This window comes from Echinops telfairi, unplaced genomic scaffold (assembly GCF_000313985.2).
Source record: "Echinops telfairi isolate 266 unplaced genomic scaffold, ASM31398v2 ScPeMD7_443;HRSCAF=831, whole genome shotgun sequence".
In the NCBI taxonomy this organism is placed as follows: Eukaryota; Metazoa; Chordata; class Mammalia; order Afrosoricida; family Tenrecidae; genus Echinops; species Echinops telfairi.
The window spans coordinates 84,136,796-84,155,001 of record NW_022104341.1 but is presented as its reverse complement, the minus strand read 5'-3'; the positions used below and the strand labels follow the sequence as shown (position 1 = coordinate 84,155,001).

Below are 18,206 nucleotides of genomic sequence, written 5' to 3'. Positions count from 1 at the left end.
TGGGGCTTGATGGCCCCAGCAGAAGCCTGTGTACTGGGGAGAGGCAGTGAGTGCCTGCATTCCCCTAGCCCAGGCCCACAATGGGGAGGGCTAATATGGGGCGGAGGTGGAGGGCGGGGCGGGGTGGGGTGGGGCACAAAGTATCTGCTCCAGAGGGGCCACGTGGCCAAGCCCTTGCCCGGGACACAAGCCCCCAGGGCAGCTGGGGGACACTCTGGGCGTCTTCGTCGAGCTGTGCCACTCCCCTTGTCCCCTCTGTGAGGGAGGAGGGCTCTGGGCTGGGCCAAGCAGCTACCCTGTTCTGCCCCATCCCGTCCTCGGCCAATCAGAATGGCTTAGACGTCTGCTTGAAGATGAAGCCTCGATAGGCCAGTGTCTTCATGATGTTGGCAATGTTCTTGCAATCATCTGCAAAGGAGAGAAGGCCTTTAGATGGTCCCTGTGCCCACAGGTGCTACACAAGGGGGGGGGGCAGGGTCAGAGGTGGGGGCCTTGGCCTGGGGAGGGGTTGCTTTCCCGCCGTGGCAGCACCTCCAGCTGGGCTGGATGGTGATGCTGGCCCAGTAGGAAGCCTGGTCTGGATGCTCCTCGGTCCCATAATTCATGCTGGAAATTGGCCAGTGTGTCCCGCCCCCAGCCCCAGCGGTGATGTATGGGCGCCGTCGCAGTAAGAAAAAGGCAGAGTAAATGTGTAATTTCTCCCTTGACGGCCCCCGGCCGCTGGGCGATCCTTCTTGTTGCCGCCGCGTGGGGACGGCCCGTCTGCCACACTCCGTCTTCCCGCCACCCGCCTTGATGTCTCCATTTCATTACTGTGTGGCCATTCATCACGCCCTTGGCCAGGGTGACTTTGCCGGTACTTGTGTGTATGTGTGCGCGTGCGTGCAATATGGCCAAGGTCACAATCACTGGTGACGAGGCACAGGCTTGGCACTTCTGGGCCAGGGCCTGGGAAGCACAGCTGCTGTGCCTGTCCACGAGCGTGCCCGCAGCGACCTGCTAGGCACCTGCTCCCCTCTGCTGGTGCACCTGCCTTTCCCAGCCCACAGGCTCCAGCCAAAGCTGCTCCGGTTTTCTTTCTAACCTCAGGCTGAATGCGTCAGGCCACGCCACACCCTTCCCCAAGCATTCTCTCTAGGATGGGCTTGTGAGGACCTTGCTACAAGAGCATCTTAGGACCAGGCGGCTGAGAGAACAGGCACTCATTTGGCCAGCTGGGCCCACCCCCACCAGCAGGAGGTGCAGCTGCCCCAGAGCTGCTCCCTGCAGTAAGCCAGGGACAAACCCTGCCAGAGCCTGGGTTTCCTATCCCTCTGTCCAGAGTGGCCATCAATGCCCATCCCCTTACCTGCCTCTGCCCCACCTCGCACAGATGCTCCAGGGCCACAACCACGGCCCCACCCACCAGGGCCCTCCGGGATTGACACAGTGACTGCAGAAATACGGTACATTGACGTCATCAGGAGAGAGTGTGTGTGATCAAAGACAAGCCAGAAAGCTTCCACATTGGGCCAGAACCAACCCCTTCCACTGAGTCCCGATTGCAGCCTTGTCAGGTGAGGGGTCCCCCCCACCCCCCACCCCAAGCCGCCAAGGGCTGTGGGAATGGAAGGAGTCTAGCCAGCCCAGGGGCCCTGTCACCAGGCAGACACCAGCTCTGTGGTGGCCGAGTTTCAGAATAAGACTCAGGACAAGTGGGCAGAGTCCGGTTTTCCAGAATGCACCAGGGATACCCCTGTGAGGGTGTGGGCATGGAGAAGTGCCCCAGGCCCAGTCACAGGGGCATCTTGCTCCCCTTAGGACTCAGAAGCCACGAGGGCTGGTCTGAGGCGGAGCGGTGGGAAGACGGATGGGGGGGGGTCTTGGCAGCCATGGCAATTCCAGACGTGACCCGTCCCTGTGGTTTATGGGCCGGACACGCGCCCCGCTCAGCTGACACTCTGTCATTTGTCTCCCTTAGTGTGCGTGCCTGTGCCGTGGGGGCAGAGGGTGGAGAGGCTGCGGCAGGAGGAGGCATGGGTGGGGCATGACAGGAAGGGCCCTGGGAGGGAAGGGAAAGGGACAACCTTGGGCTTGAGGGCTGTGACTAGGGGAGGGGCTCCAACAGGGGACTGTCTTCCCTCAGAAGCCTGGCCCTGTCAAGGTCCCTCCAACCCTTCCTGTCTCCTGCACTCTGGGGACCCTGGTTGCTGTGCATATTAAGAATAAGTCCCCTCGTTATCTGCAATTACCCAGCGGCCACACACCTCATTTCTTCCAGCAGAAAAGAAAATTAGTTTTCTATTGACTTCATCAGGCTCCTCCCTCAGTGCTGGACAAATCACTCAATCTACCTCCCCTTGCCCAAGTTAATGTCCCCAGCCTCTCCCCCCAGGCCACCAGCCAGCCAGTGGGCAAGCACTGACCTCCCACCTGTGCCAGACCTTATGCTGCTGAGGGCCCACATGCCCAGTCTGCCCTTGATCTCTCACCACTTCGACCCACAGGATACCTTCATGAAGATCCTTCCCTTCCGCTACCTCGAAGCCCACCTCCTCTCCCAGGCTCGGCATCAACTGTCGAAATGCCGCCTGAACATCTCCGGAGGCACGCCAAACTCAAGAGTCCGATTCGGAGTTAATTCCTTCTCTTCTCGTGTTCTCCACCCCCGTGAGCAGTGCCCAAATGAAACCCCCGAGAGCATGCTGGCACAGCACCCCTTCCTCCTCCCTCCCAGACGGAACCGGTTACACCCCTGCCCTCTCTATCTTCTCAGTCTCTGGTCTACCTCGCCATCCCATCGGCTACCACCCCTGGTCCAGACCGCATCATCGCTTGTTGGGATTACAACAGCCCTGCTGCTCGCTTCTTGTAATCCATTCTCCTGTAGCCAAAGTGATCTTTCTCACTCAAGTCTGATCATGTCCTTCCCTCGTTAAATCCCTGCAGGGGCTCCCCACCCTCAGTTAACCTCCACACTCTTTCACTGGACTTAAAGGCCCTGCAAAAAAGGCTCCGATCCTACCCACTCTGGTTTCACCTGTTACTCTCTACCCCGACCCCTGTGCTCCAACCGGAAGGAACCACTTCCTGTATTCTGCAAACAAACAAACACCACGACTAAGTGGTTAGGAGCGTGGGCTTTGCTTCCCGTCCATCTTCCCTCCGGGCTGGGGACAGCGGCAAGTGCGTAGCTTCCTGAAACCGCTTCCTCAACGAGGGCGGCAGAGGCTGCTCCTTGGCGCCACCTGAGAGGAACTCCAGGTGCCGGCCCACACGCATCCTTTGTGCCGTTTGCAGGGAAGGCAGGGATGCTAGCTGTTCCGCGCGTGACCCCATGGTGCGCAAGTGCTTATCCGACAGGATCTGCAGCACAGAAGACAGCTGGGGGCTACTTCCTCTGATGGGATCGTCCTTCGCTCCAAAGTGACTGCCGACCTCCGACCTCCCTGCTTATCGGGGGTCTGGAGTCTACACTGCTGCAGCTGGTCCCCTGGAATGAAGCCCCAGAAGGAACAACTTGCCCCTCGTGTAGGTGGCTCCAGCCCTCAAAGCCTTGCCTGGAGTTACTGAACACAGGAATCAATTAAAGGAGTGAAAGGTACAGTTGAAACGAGGCAGAGGGAAACTTGAAAGCTGTCTGAAGGAACCACCACGAGACCTGAACAGGCACAAGCTCAGAGGCAGCAGCTGAGTAGCCCTGGTGACACGGTGGCCTGTGCGAGCCTTCTGCTCGCCAGCACCTCTGACCTTAGCTTTGCAGTGTCCTGTGACCAGGGAGGGAGGGGCAGAGTGAATTCTGTAAGGCTAACACCTGTTCTTAGGTTTCTGCAGGGTTATAAGCTTCTCAGAAAATGATCCTCCTCTCTCTTCTTTTGACTTTAATATTTTAAAAGGGCAGAGTGGAGAGGGAGCAGCTGCTTCAGTGCCCCAAAGAGGAGGTTAGCAGGCTAGCCCCTCCCCAGGAAGGATGAGCCCATGAGGGGGGGCCAGGGGCAGTCAGAGATCTGCTCGGTGGAGGAGCTGCCAGCAGAAGGGTGGCTCACATCCCTCAGGCCCCTAGGACATGCTTGTGCCCACACGCCCTGGCTACCACACCTGGCCGGGAGGTGAGGGCTGAGGGCAGGAAGCAGGGCCATGCCTTCATGCACTCACTTGGCCAGCAAACTTGCACAGGCCGCAGGGGTTAAGAGACTGTGTGTCCATGGCCTTCCGGCTCTTGCTGTGTGAACTGAGGCAGCACAGAAGTCACCCTGTTCGGTCTGAGGACCGAGAGAGGACTCTTGTCAGAAGGTACTTGAGCAGCAGTAGCCGAGACCTTGGGGCAGGCGGGAAGGAGCTCGCCAGGGGCACTGATGTTGGGGTGATGGAGCAGGTACTCAGCATAACGACAATATGAGCAGAAGGTGGGAGGCTAAAGGAGGGAGTCCAGTTGACCAGAGGGCTGGGAGTGATGAGAAACTGGAGGCACGGGGCGGCAGGAGATGGCGTCGGCAAAGTCAGCGGTGACTGACTCGAGGGAGCCCTGAAAGCCAAGGTGCTTCAGCTAGGTCCCATGCTGGCAATGAGGAGGAGCCACCAACATGCTTGAGGAGCAGGATGACTGGACCAGATCTGTGTTTTAAAATTCTCTCCTGAGCGGCAGATGGGACTGGGAAGGCTAACCCTGCAAGCAGAGGCCAATCTGGGCCAGGCCAAAACAGTGGTGACCCACGACAGGGCGAGTGGCTGTGGAGCCAATGTACTGATGGGGCGACGTGAAAGGAGGCAGGGGAGCTGCCAGGGAAGAGAATGAGCAAGTCTTTGAGGGGCGGTGGGAGGAGAGAGCCGAATGGCGCATCGTGTCACAGGAGATGAGGCATGGCAGGGCCGCTGCAGATCTGGGGAAGGGATGAACGGGCTTCCATGTCATGTCAGATTCCTATAGGGCCTTTTCTTAATAGCTTCTCTGTTTCATGTCTTACTTAAAAAGGTCTTTCTCTATTCCAGTGTTTCTTTTCTCAATGACTTACATTTTCCCCTAATATCTTCAGTGTTAATATTTAACTTTTTAATCTATCTGGAATTTGTTTTTGTGCACAGTATGAAATAGAGGCTCTAACTATTTTTCCCGTAATGAATAGTCACCTGTCCTGTCACCACTGGTTGAACAGTCCACACCTTACTGAGCCTGCTGATACCTCTATGATAGATAAAATTCTCATACACGAGTCTGATGGAGCCAGGAGAGAGAATGACCATGACATGATCAAAGAGACAAACTGGACTGACGGCACGGCAGGGAGGCAGCCACAGACGGTACGGGCCGTGGGACACTTGCCTCAGCACCGAGGCTGCTGCGTCGCCCCGGACGCCCCCCCCAACAGCTTCGCCTGGAAGCAGACCGCACCACCGATAGGGCTGAGGAATAATGGGGCGGGGCCATGCACTTCATCAGGCTCCTCCCGCAGTGCTGGACAAATCACCCAATCTACCTCCCCTTGCCCAAGTTAATGTCCCCAGCCTCTCCCCCAGGGACCAGCACAGATGACGGAGAGTTGAGCGAGGAGAGTGAGGGCAACGCAAGCAGCAGGCGCCATGGTGGACCGGATGTAAGAGCCCTGAGTGTGCTGGTGCTCTGGGTCCTCGCTGGTCACCCCGCCTTCCCGTCTAGACATCTGGCAGCAGACACACTCTGAGAGCAATGGGTCAGAGGGGCAGACACACTCAGAGGGGCTTCCCCGGCCTGCCCAACATGAGACAGCAGATTCGGTGGGGCTTGCTTATACCAAAATACTAGTTTTCAATGTGAAACCCAAATTTACCTTGGGGCCCCAGATTTCTCTGCTAAATCTGACAGCCCCGTGCTGGCAGCCCTCACTGCACTGCGGGCAGTTCGGGGTAGACAGGCAGGGGAGGGCTCAGCGCGGCGAGGCTGCAGGCGGTGAATGCATGGCGGAACCAGCAGGGGGCCCCTGCACACCCTGCGATCAGGAGTCGGAATCCAAACCCTACCCCTGATTAAGTGTCAACTTGAGCCAGTGGCTGAACTTTATCTACTTGCTCTCCTTCCGTGTCTTCTTCTCTAAAATGGGAATGATAATTATAGCAACAGCTTTCCTCCAACGGTTGTCTAAAAGATCAAATGCATGTTTATTTGTGAAGTGTTTAGTACGATGTCTGGTTAGTATTATTATTATACCTGATTTTTAAAAAAATCTTGAAATTCCCTGATGTATTTCCAGACATGGCCCATATGATCCCCAGACACGGCCACCTTGGTCCACAAGACCCTACCCGCCCCGCACCCCAAGCCTCCTCCTCACTGACACTGTTCCCTTAGCTTGCTTCCCTCCTCCCAGACAAGGCCCTGATAGCCTGGCCTCCAGAGTGACCCCTTCTTTCCACCCTCCCCCACCGCGGTGCCTGGAGGTGCCACAGGGCTGATGGTGAAGGATGATGGTAGCCCCACAATAAGGGGGAAAGGCAATTTCATCTTGATTAGCAGGCGATTTCTCTCTCCGTAATAAGCGCGCTCCAAATAATTAGCGTGTTTTACGTAATAATGAAATTACAGAAATGCAGTCCACTTATTCAAACAACTCACCATTACCATATTTTTAAATATTAGACTTAATTAGAGTTTATCACTTCAGAGAAGTATGCGGACCGAAGATGTTTTTAAAAAAAATCCTCATAAAGTGTTTATTAAGCGCTGGTAAAGCTGGGATAATGATGTGTTTGGAAATTAAGGCAATCAAACACTTACCGCCGCTCCTGGAGGCCGGGCATGGAAATGAGGCCATTACACGCCCATTACCCGCCAGCTCACAGCCAGTGTGTGTGTGGGGTGGGTGGGGGGGTGGTCTGGCCGGGAGGGCATGGTGCCCGGAGATGCCTTTGCCAACAGCCTAGAACAGTCCCACCAGTCAGTCGGCAGAGCAGGAAGTCCCTGGTGTCACATCACATGTGGCCACCAGGAGTCCAACTCAGACTTGGCCAGCAAATGACGAGATGGGCCCCAAATGCCAAGGAAGACACCCAAGCTGACGACCCTGACCTAGACTCCCATGCTTGGCAGGACAGGCCAACCTCATTCAATCCCACTGCAAGGAGGGGCAGAAGCTCAGGTCTGGCAGCCTGAGGGGCCATCGGGGGTGGCTGAGGTGAATTCTACCTGCTGGCTCAGGCCACTGCTAAGGAGGTCACGACCAGGTGACCTCTCCTAACTCAGGGCTACTCCTAAAGGGTAGCTAGCGTGGTGGGTACCAGTCTAGACGCAGCTAGGGGACTGCACAGAGAGCCAAAGGGGCACGAAGGTCTGGGCCTGTCTCAGGACCAACCTGGGGACAGGCCCAGGAGAAGGGGCGCAGGCAGGGTGGTGGGGAGAGGGGCCTGCGCTCCAGGCCCATTTATCCCGGTGAATAACTAATTCCAGAATTTATAGTGCTGGGTTTTTGTTCTGTGGCCATTTATATCTGTGAGGGGAGGAAATGAAGAGGCAGCGCGGACGCCACATCTTTCTGTGTTATTGCTTGTCTGCCATTTGCAAATCATTATTAATTGTGGGTCCTGGTGGCGGGCCGGGCGGGGGCCGGGCTGGGTACATCCACATAGCTCTTCATCAAGGACCCCAGCCGCTGCCCCAGAGAGCCAATTACCCCGCCCTGATTGGGATCAGATAAAGAGGGAATTTTTACAAATTAGGGAATAAATAGAATTTCCACACAGGGCGCGGGCAGGACCTGAGAGGCTGTAATGAAAAACCATCCGTCACCATCAGCGCAGCGTGGGCACGCAGCCCCGGCCCTCCCTCCCCTCGTGGGCCCGCCCCCATGCTCCAGGGCCTGGGCTTACAGGCCAACCCCTCAGAGGCCCAGAGGAGGGAAGAGGAGTCCCCAATGGGGTGCACACCGCCCCTCAGGCTGGAGAGGCTTAGGCCCAGCTCTGATGCCATTTCTGGGTGTGGCCTCCTCTCCCTCCCCTGCTGGCATCTCCCTCCGGCTCTTGGGAAGGAGACTGGGCCAGTCCTAAGGAGGGCCAGAGTTGGGCCAAGACCACCACGTTTGGGGCCCTCAAGCCATGGCAGTGCTAGGGCAGAGCCCGGCCCCATGGGCCACTCACTCTGGGCTCCCATTAGCGCTTCTCCCCTTGGATCATTAAATATGTATATCTTATTACACGCCTTGTTAGAGTATCGAGCTCTATTGACTGATGATAAATCCTGAGCCTCGTCCTGGCCATAAATTTATCTGGGGATGATGAAGACTCAATAATCTAGTCAGGCAGATAATATCATCGGGCCTTAAAAAAGATCATTACATTATATGTCAGAATTAAAAGTGAAATACGCCGGAGTAACAGGGCGGCTGCTCTGGCCATTACAATGGATGCCCACCTCCCCCCACTCGTCTCAGCCCAGGCCTCTCCCAGGACACGGAAGTCGCACTCTCTCTGGGAACTGGGACTCCAGAGCAGGAAGTGCCAGAGGACAGAGCTGTCAGGTCAGCTCACGAAGAGGCCCGCTGGGGAGAGAGGAGAGGAGGAGCGAGCTCCAGAGAAGAGCTGATATGCCCCCAGCCCTGGCAGCCTCATCTGCTCCGACCGGCTTCTTGGGCCTTACCCTGTCCCTTGGGGTCTCTGGGAGGACTATCTTCTGGCACTAGGAGGATAACAGGCCTAACCCCTTCCAGAACAGCCGGACCAACCACGACAGATTCTCCCAGGAAACAACGGAGATGCTGAGGAGCAGAGAGGCGAGGCTACTTGCCTGTGCTACCCTGGGAGAGGAGAAGCGGCTGTGACCAGGCCAAGAGCTGCGGGCCAGCAGCCTGGCTCGAGCCCTTCTTGTGGGTATGGCTAGCCATTTAGACCAGGGCCCTCTTTCCGGCACACGACACACAGCCTGTCCTTTGAGAAACCTTGCTGCCAGCCTCTTCCGCCTTTGCCTCCAATGACGACTTCCTCCATGGCATCTCCCTCCCGGGCCATGTCCTCAACCGCTTTCACACCCTCTGCGACAGGAGATCTCTGAGAGAAAAGAGACCTTTTCTCTTCTCTCACTGGAACCTTGGAATCTTTATTGCCCCCACCCTCCGCCTTCACCCTTTTCCTTGCCCACCTTTAGCTGCTTACCCAGCGGCCAGCCCTTCCTCTTCTTCCCTGTGGACACGCGCCCACCCGGTGATGAGCCGTGGCAAGGGGCTACTCTTGCCTGGCACTGGCTCAGCAGGGGCCGTGTTCTGGCTCCTGGCACCTGAGGGTCGGAGTGCTGGAAGGAAATGCCAGCACTCTACAAACGAAAAGGAGTCCTCTCTATCTGCTGCCTGTTCTCGTGTGTGCTCCCATGTCTGGGACTGCAGAAACCACCTTCCAACCTTGAAGGGAGCCGGCCTGTACAGGGCCATCTGGGGTCCGTGCGTGAACGGACTCAGGGGACCCGCACACTTGGTCTGTAAGACAGTAAGCCCTCGGACTGGTCAAGGTGTTTTAAACCGAGTTCTCTGTCTGAGGGGCACCGACAGCACTGTGGTGAAGTGCTTGGCTACAGATCTCAGAAAGGTCGGCAGTTCAAAGCCCTCTGCGGGGCCGTGGGAGAAAGCGGGGGCAGTCTGCTGTCCGACAGGGTTGCGGCTGTAAGTCACAGCTGACGGGACAGCACAGGCTGGTCCTTCTCCTGGCAGCGGAGAATACACAAACCGATGGCCAAGTTACAAGCAAGAGAGAGACGGATAAAATGGGGCTCTCTCAGGGTGGATGGGACACGGTTTCTCAGGACACAGCCTTGTTACTTAAAAGGCTGAAGGAGCCTGAAAACGAGGGGGGGGGGATTAGCTTTACTGAGAAAGGCTTTTTAGGTCAATGGTCTGCAATTTTAAGTTGACTGAACAGTTCCACAGCTCCACATACACCAAAAATAACCCCCATCCCAAACCTAAACCCACTACCGTGGGGTCAATTCCAGCTCAATGACCCTGCAGGACAGCGTAGAACTGCTCCTTTGGGTTTCCAAGGCTGTAAATCTTTATAGGAGCAGACAGCCTCATTTTTCTCCTATGGAGTGACTGGTGGATTTGAACACCTGGCCTTCTGGTTAATACCTCGATGCCTAGCCCCTAGCACACCAGGACGCCCCACCAAACCAAACTCACCACCGTCACTTGATTCTGCCTCAGAGCAATGCTGCAGCATAGGGCAGAACTGACCCTGCGGGTTTCTGAGGCTGTCCCTCTATGGGAGTATTTCTGTTGTGGCTTCCAACTGCTGACCTTAGCATGGCCCGAAAACTCAGGCTTCTTGCTTCTGCGCCCTGCCAGTCTCAGAATGTGGCTTCCAACTCCCGGGTCACCTTAGGGACCAAAGTGGCTGCCGCCGCTCTAACCACCCCATCCACACGGAAAGCACAAGGAGTAGATGGGCAAGGCCAAAGGAGCATGCGCTTCTAGGCTTTGTTCCTGGGAGTCTCACACACCACTTCCCTCCCATCTCACCGGTGACGACTCCTGGGCAGGGCCATCCCTGGCTGTCTGAGGAACGGATGAGAAGTGGTCGTTGGGCTGGTGTACACATGGGCGATTCCGTGGGGAAGAAGGGAACATGCACACTGGGTGTGTCCCGTCATTTCTGTCCTGGCACACCACCACGGGTGCACCTCTCTGTGGCCCAAGTCCTTTGGGGCATGAAAGTAGCAGCCACGTGGACTTAAGCCATTGATGAAACCCGTCATCAACCTAAACTGGGGCACGAAACTGCCAGCCAATCGTCTGTGTTCTGGATCCACTTTACGGTAGTTCCTCTCCAAGGGCAATGTTCACCTTCCACTTCCCTCCCAAACTCTCAAATCCCCTGCCCGCACCCCCCCCCCCACATGCCCACGCACACACATCACCTTGTCTACTACTTCACAGGGGCCACAGAAACCACCCGCTCATCTGCACCCACCCCTCCACCCCACCTGCCCTCTAGACTCGCCCTGCCTGCCTTTACATCACTCAGTACCCCTTCTCACAGCTGAGAGACTTGCGACTCTTCTGCACTGCTTCCGTCACGTGAGGGTGTAAAATACATCTTTCAAAGCAGCCTCTTGTGAACGCCCCGTCCCCTTGGCTCACACCCAACCGTGCCTCCTTTCACTGTCAGGCAACAAGGTCTCCTCTCCCCTCACTCTGCCTTTTCTGATGACCCCTATGGCCTCGAGGGTCAGTGGAACGCAAGCTTCTCAAGCTTCCCTGAAGCTGTCTTCCTTGCCGTTACTGACACTGCCTGCTCTTTCCGCCCAGTCTTCCCCAGGCTCCTCGGCACCTTTCCTTCCAGTTGACCACCTTGTAGATGGGTGCTGCTCAGAACTGCCCCCGGCCCTGTTAACCTTCTCGTTCTATCCTCTCTTCCTGAGCAACTGTATCCACCCTTGAGGCTTAAAGGCCCGTGTGTCTTCCAATCATGTCTCCTCCTGCATGGCCCACCACGCTGGCCCGGCCCACGCCACCTCTCGCTCGGCACGATGGCAGCAGTGCTCTCGTCTTCTGCACAGCGCCCAGAGCCTCACCAGTCCTTGCAATGGGAGACAGCAGTGCAAGCACACACTGGCGAAATTCAAATGGGGCCGTGAGTGCAGTTAATAGCGTGGTGGTCATTTCCTGGTGCTGATAATTACACTGGATATAAGATCAGATAGGTTCTAACATTAGAGGAAGCTGCCTAAGGGAAATATGAATCTAAATAAAGTGTTCAAGAGGAAAAAGGTCCCCAAGCCTCCCACATCTGCCGACTGCTCTCAGGAGACTTCCAGACAAAACTCAGGTTTACTTCTCTGATCTCGTCTTCTCCCCGCCCCACCACAGAGCTGTGGGCTGGTGCAGGGCTCGGCATACTTTCGAGACAGAAGAGCCAATCCTGTCCCTCACAACATTTTAAAAATTAACCAAGAACCACAAATACATATTTTTTACAAATAATCGAGATCACCCTTATCTGAATAATACCCGTTAGAACTTTCAGTTGTCGGTCAGAGTCACAGGACGGACTTGAGAGACGCCCCGGCCCACCCCTGGCCCAGTGCTCGGTCCCCAAATCGCTGAAACCACCTGGGGAGATGGAACAGCTACAGGGCTCGGGCTCCACGTGCCACCGCACGAGCCCAAATCTCAGAGAGAGCAGCTCAGGGAGCTGTCCTTCCACCAGATCCCAGGCGATCCCACGGAGCAGACACGCGTGGGAACCTGGGTCCAAGGAGCCGGGCTCTGCTGCCTCTCAGCTGTTCCCTGGGCTAGTCCTTCTTACCACTTTCACCGGAGCATCCCGTCCCCACCTCAGGACTTGTTTTGCTCTTTTTCTCTGAGGTCCTCACCTGCTGTGCCCCCACCCCGTGCCCATTTCTCTCCTCAATGTGCCCCAGGGCAGCCCCGGTTTCCCCACTGGGACGGCTCCTGCCTGCCCCCCGCTGCCCCACAAACTCAGAGCAGGGGTTGCTTCATCCACTCCGTCATCTGCAGAGGCGCTCAGTCGGTATTTTTAAGTGAGGAACAAAGGATTGGAGGAAAAGGCGGGAAGATGGGGGGCAAGACTGCAGACAGGTCTGCTCCAGCCCTGCCACGTGCCACCTGAAGCCACCCCTGGTTTTTGTCCCCACATGCCACAGTGCTACAGACATCAAGCCCTTCCCCGCCTCCGCTCCTCCCCACACACGCTCCCAGAGACAGGCCAGATGGCTGGGCCCTGAGCTCCATCAGTCTGGCCAGCCCAGCCTGCCAGACCAAGACAGCCATTGGGGTGGGGATGGATGCCCTGGAGAAGGGCCTGGCTGGGCCTAGGGACTCTGGGAAGGGGGGCTGTCCTCCCTAAACCCAGTCCCACCTGGTAAATATTTCATCCTCAAGCTGCTCGGCTAATCCCTATTAATTTCAATGCCGCGCCTTGCCTGGCTCAGCTCCCAATGCATTATTTATCCCCTTTGTTTGTTTGTCGCTAACAGGTGGGCCCCAGCGGAGGCGCTGACTGGGGACAAGCCCACTCCATCACAGTGTGGCTGTGAATTAATCATGAGGACTAATGGGAGCCACCTCAGCTCCAGGCACCTCCGAGCCTCTTCTCCTGGCCCAGGCACCCAGGGCTGCGCCAGGGCCATCTCAACTCAACGGAACTCCATTCAAAGCAACACATCTGATCTACTATCTGCCTGCGCACAGCACACCAGACACTGCAGGACACTCTGCGGACAAGAGCAGAACCAACAGAAGCTCCTGCCCTCAGGGAACTTACACTCTAGTTGGGGAGAGAAGCATTACATAAGGTTCATACCGGTAATTTCTTAATCACAACTGTGATGAAATGCAATGAAGGGCAAATCCCCACCACCAAGCCCACTGTCGTCTCAAGTCAATTCAGACTCAGAGCGACCTCGCGTAGGCTTTCCGAGGCTGTAAGTCTACTGCACCAGGCGACCTCAAGTTTCTCCAGAGGAGCAGCGGGGGTCTGAACTGCTGACCTTGCAGTTAGCAGTCCAAGGCTTCCCCAACAGCGCCACCTGGGACCCTTACAGGTGGAATACAGGAAGCGATACATCACACCCGCCATTCATCTGTCAGTTTGTCCTTCTGTGGTGGCTTGTGTGTTGCTCTCCTGCTGGAAGCTCTGTCACTACCGGCAGGGTCACCCACAGGAAACAGGGTGCAGCAGAACTTCCAGACAAAGAAAAGCCATGCCCCTGTTGCACTGCACCGGGTAACCCGACGGCACAAGACCTCTTTATGTAGAGCGTTGGACAGAAAGGGTGTTAAAGTGCTGCTGACTCAAGCGTGCTCAGTGCAATCACCTCAGACGCAAGTGAGAGTTGGACACTGAACAAGGAAGGCCAGAGAAGAAGGGATGCCTCCGAATGACGGTGCCGGGGAGGGATACGGACAGCATCGCGGACTGCCAAAGAACAGACAAGCCTGTCGGGGAAGAAGTATAGGCAGGCGGCTCCGGTGAGACTTCACCTCCCGTACTTTCGACGTGAGGTCCCTGGACAAGGACTTCAGGCTGGGTGAAGTCGAGGGGCAGCCTAAAGAGCAAGGTCCGCGGTGACGAGCTCAAACTTCACAACTGTGAGGACGGTGCAGGACTGGCACTGTTTCATGTGGGTCACGTGGGGCCGCTTGCTGTGAGTGTGCACGACTGGAGGGCACGGAATAACAACGTGCAACGCGCACAAGGGATCTTACTACATGCAGGGGTCAGGGAAGGTTTCCTCCAGAAAGCAAAATCTGCGCTGAGCGCCAGAGGTTGGGGAGGCATCGTTAGGCCCGAGGTGGGCAGAAGGGGCTCCGGTGGTAAAGAAGCCTATCTGGGAAGGCCCTGAGGTGGAAGCAGGCATGGCGGTTTCAGAGAGATGCCTGAGTGCTGTGCAGGGAAGCAAGGGTGGCTTGCGAAGCAGCGAGGGTAGGCAGCAGGGATGAGAGGGTACGCTCGTGAGCCAGGTGGGCAGGGATGGTCCTTACACCCAGAAAGCCCTGCTTGAGGCCACTCTGCTCCTAAGTAATGACCAGCGTCCGTCCTAAGGCATTACCGTGGCCGCTCCCCAGCACAGGGCTCTCACTCCCCACCTCTGCTGACCGGAGGGCTCCTGCTTCTGCCTCCTTGCCCTCGCCCATGGCTCTCCTGGTGCTAGGAGCACCTACTCCGAGGGGCCCTCGGTTCTTACTGTTCCCTCTCACCACTCAAGATGTGTCCAGATCATGACCCCTGGGCCTGGCAGACACGGGACCTTATGTGAACACTGGGCCTGGGGGCTGTGAGGATGGCTGGGGGTGCTTCCACCGCGGGGCAGAGCTAGAGCTGGCCCAGGCCATCGGAGGTGTGGGAGCCAGGGCTCAGGGTTTGGAGCACTGTGGGCATCGACTATTGAGTGCTCACAGTACCTCCCAAAAAGGAACTTTCCTCTTATGGCAGTCTCATATCCATAGCCTTCTCTCCAGACTCTTTAGACATGGCCCTCTACAGGAAAGGCCACAGGAGAAACTCTTCTGTATTAGCTTGCCCAAGGCCGGTTCTGAGCTTTACGGGACACTACCGTCTCTTTGCAATCTTCTACTATCTTGGTAGCAGGATATCAATAAGGAACTCGAAGATGTTTAAGCCGGATTCAGAAGAGGATGTGAAATGTGGGCTATCACTGCGGATGCCAGACGGGTTTGTATTAAGGTCTGCGAAGGCATCTATCTGACCGTGGGATCCTCACACGTATTGGTAGCACTGTGAATGGGAATGCCAGGACACTTCGGGTGTTCGTGCAGAGAAGGTACATAGACCCAGAGGCAGATGTCTGACACAACAAGGGGCTACAGTTTGGTGTGCAATCAGGAGAGGTGTGTGTCAGGGCTGCACCCTTTCATCAGACTTAGTCCAGCGGTACAGCGAGAGAATGGTCTGAGAAGCGAATCTCAAGACCTTGAAGCCAGGATTGCAGGAAGCCTCCTTAACAAGCTGCAGGAGGGAGATGACACCACCTTGCTCGCTCAAAGTGAGGAAGATTTGAAACACTCACTGACGAAGATGAAATACCACAGCCGTTTGTATGGATGGCACCCCAATATTAAGGAAATGATCTTTACGACCGGACCAATAAGCAACATCTTGACAATTTGGCAAAATACTGGTACTGTGAAAGATTCCACTTTCTTTTACTTGGGACCCACAGTCAGTACTCATGGGAGCAGTTGTTAAGAAATACAATGACATATTTCACTGGGCAAATGTGCTGCTACACATGAAGAAGCAGAGCTGTCCCTCGGAGGACCACAGAGTGCCTGCCCCAAGGCCATGTGTTTTCAGTCCCCCGCACGTGTGAGAGCTGGACACTGGCTCAGGAAGGTCAAAGAAGACCCGGAGCCTTTGAACGATGGTGTCAACGGTGGGGAGCCATACAAAGGAAGCGCAGCCAGAGGTCAGGGTGGCAAGACTTGGTCTCACGCACTTGGCACAGGTTAGCAGGTGCGGCCACTGTGTCCCTGGGGAAGGTCAGACATCAGGCTGGACAGTGGTTCGGTGACAAGGCGGATGAACTGACAAGAGTGGCTGCCACAGCGGGCTAGGATGCGCAGTGATGGTGAAGACGGATGGGGCAGGGCTGGGCCTTGTTCCGTGTTCTGTTGCACTGTCACACACAGAGCACTGTGAGCAGAAAGTCTTCTCTGTCCCAGTGGCTGGTGGTTTCAAACTGCTGACCTTGAGCTAGAGTACCAGTGCGTGTGCCAATGCATAGCCACGATACCACCAGGGGCTCCTTGCCTTGGCTCAGAGTCCCGCAGACTCGGCTCTCTGGCTCCTCACCTTCTTCTAGGCCCTCAGTGACACTGTGCCTCAGAGTTCTGTCCTAAGCAGTCTTCCCAACCTGATACCCCCTATAGGTGTTTGCACCTTTACCACTTCAGACACCTACCAATACATATGCACCGAAGATGCCCAGATCCTAATTTGTCACCCAGGGTCTCTGAAACTTCTTAACATTTCCCACTAAGATGTCTCAAAGGCACATTAAATCCAGCATTCATTCCATACCTGCTGCTCCTGAGTTTGCTGTCACGAGGGAATACACTACAGGCGACACCCAGTTACTTACATAAACCAAAGGCCCCACCATTGGACCACAAAGCCCACCCCCCTGTGGTCCACCCACAGGGCGCCAGACAGCACCACACAGAACCGGGTCCTGTCACTCGCTAACCTCCTCCTCCCCGTGCTCCTGTTGTACTCAACCAGCTCTGCTTCCTCTGTCTTCTGCGCGTCATTTGTGCTCTCTGGTGCCTCCCTGTCCGGCTTCACCTATCTTTTCCCTACCGCCCCGCCCCTTCTCGGCCCTCACCCTTGGGCAGCCTGCACTCCCCTCCACTGTGGCTAGCACGTAGCCTGCTGCAGGGCCAGCATGCACACCCTGCCCCCCCCTACCCCCGGGCAGTGCCCGAGGACATGTTGGAATCCACCCCCAGCTGGACTGGGCACTCAGAAGACCTCACTCAGGTGTCCACCATCGCTCAGCTCACTGAGATGTTCTGCCCAGACTTTTTTGTTGGAAACCTTTCCAGAGACATAAACAAATACACTGATGTGCACACAAGCTTTCATGTTACTTTCGGACGAGCCATCTGCTTCCACCTGCAGAGTAAGCCTGGGGCACAGGAGCCACCTAAGACGTAGAAGCACAGGACGGAGGAGTGGCTTGCCCGGGCCCGAGACTGGAAGCGGTCCACCTGCCCGAGAACAAAGTCACTGTCTCTGATGGCCCTGGCTTCCACCGTGGGCATTTCCCAGGGATCTCCCTGGGCGGCTCCAGGGACCCTAGCTTCCAAGAGTGATCCTAAAAGGGGCACCAGGTTTACGAACTACCCCACGTGAAGCTCTGCCAGGGCAGGGGCCTCACGGTGCACATGGTCAGGGTTTGTAATTCTATTCAAAGTGGCCACTTTGAAAATCCATATGTCTCCAGGCTCCCCGTACATCACGGTGTCAAGTCTTGGAGCTGAGGCATCCATCAGCGGCTCCCCAGCGCCATGGTCTGTATGCCAAGTCTGATCCTAGACATCTATCTGTCCTCGGCTGGCTCCCTGATGCTCTGGCAGCTGTCACTACCTGCCGGGGCAAAGGCCCGCTCTAGCCCAGGTACCTGGCCCAGCCTTGCCCCCCAACTTCAGACGAGTGGGGCTGCTGGCCGCAGCCGTGCCCCAAGCGCCTTCTCTGTTCTAACTAGTCTCTGCTCCCTGGGAGCTAGGCAGCCAGCACGGAGGCAGCCTCGACAACTCGCTAACGTGCTGCCCATGCTGTTCTTAAAAATTTATGACTGTGCAACATGAAAAATCCGGCTGAGGAGCCGTCATTAGCGGCGCGGCCTCCCTCCCCCACCAGAGCCGCCCTCGTAAATTGAGATTTATGGCTGCGGCAGGCGGGGCAGGGGCGTGTGCCGGCGGTGAGGCTGTTGTGGAGGAGACAGGGAAAGACCAATGAGGCAGTGGTGGGGCCAGGGGCTCCCTCCTGCGGCAGCTCCGCATCATCACTATCTGCAGTGAGGATCCCTGTCGCCAGAGTGAGGGCTGGGCTGTTCGGTCCACCCACACGGCACAGAAGCGGCCTTCTGCTGGGCAGTGGGGCTAGGGGGAGAGGGGCTGAGGCCAACTGCTGGCTCTGTTAGGTCAGTAGGACCAGATCCTGAGGTCACAGGGACTAACCAAAGTCTGGTGGACAGGATGGATAGCTTGGGGGAGGGGAAGAGGGGGCAG

The 18,206-nt window shown here is 56.5% G+C and overlaps 1 protein-coding gene across 3 annotated transcripts in view; it reads right to left on the bottom strand.

Moving 5' to 3' along the window:
- Positions 1 to 6: 6 nt before the first annotated feature.
- ERI3 (ERI1 exoribonuclease family member 3) overlaps positions 7 to 18,206 on the bottom strand; it is a 143,924-nt gene continuing 125,724 nt past the window's right edge. For all 3 annotated transcript variants that reach the window (XM_004699483.2, XM_045291988.1, XM_045291989.1), the window contains one exon: positions 7 to 408. In XM_004699483.2, the coding sequence (XP_004699540.1) occupies positions 326 to 408 (83 nt within the window). In that variant the 3' untranslated portion in view covers positions 7 to 325. The remainder of the gene's footprint in view (positions 409 to 18,206) is intronic.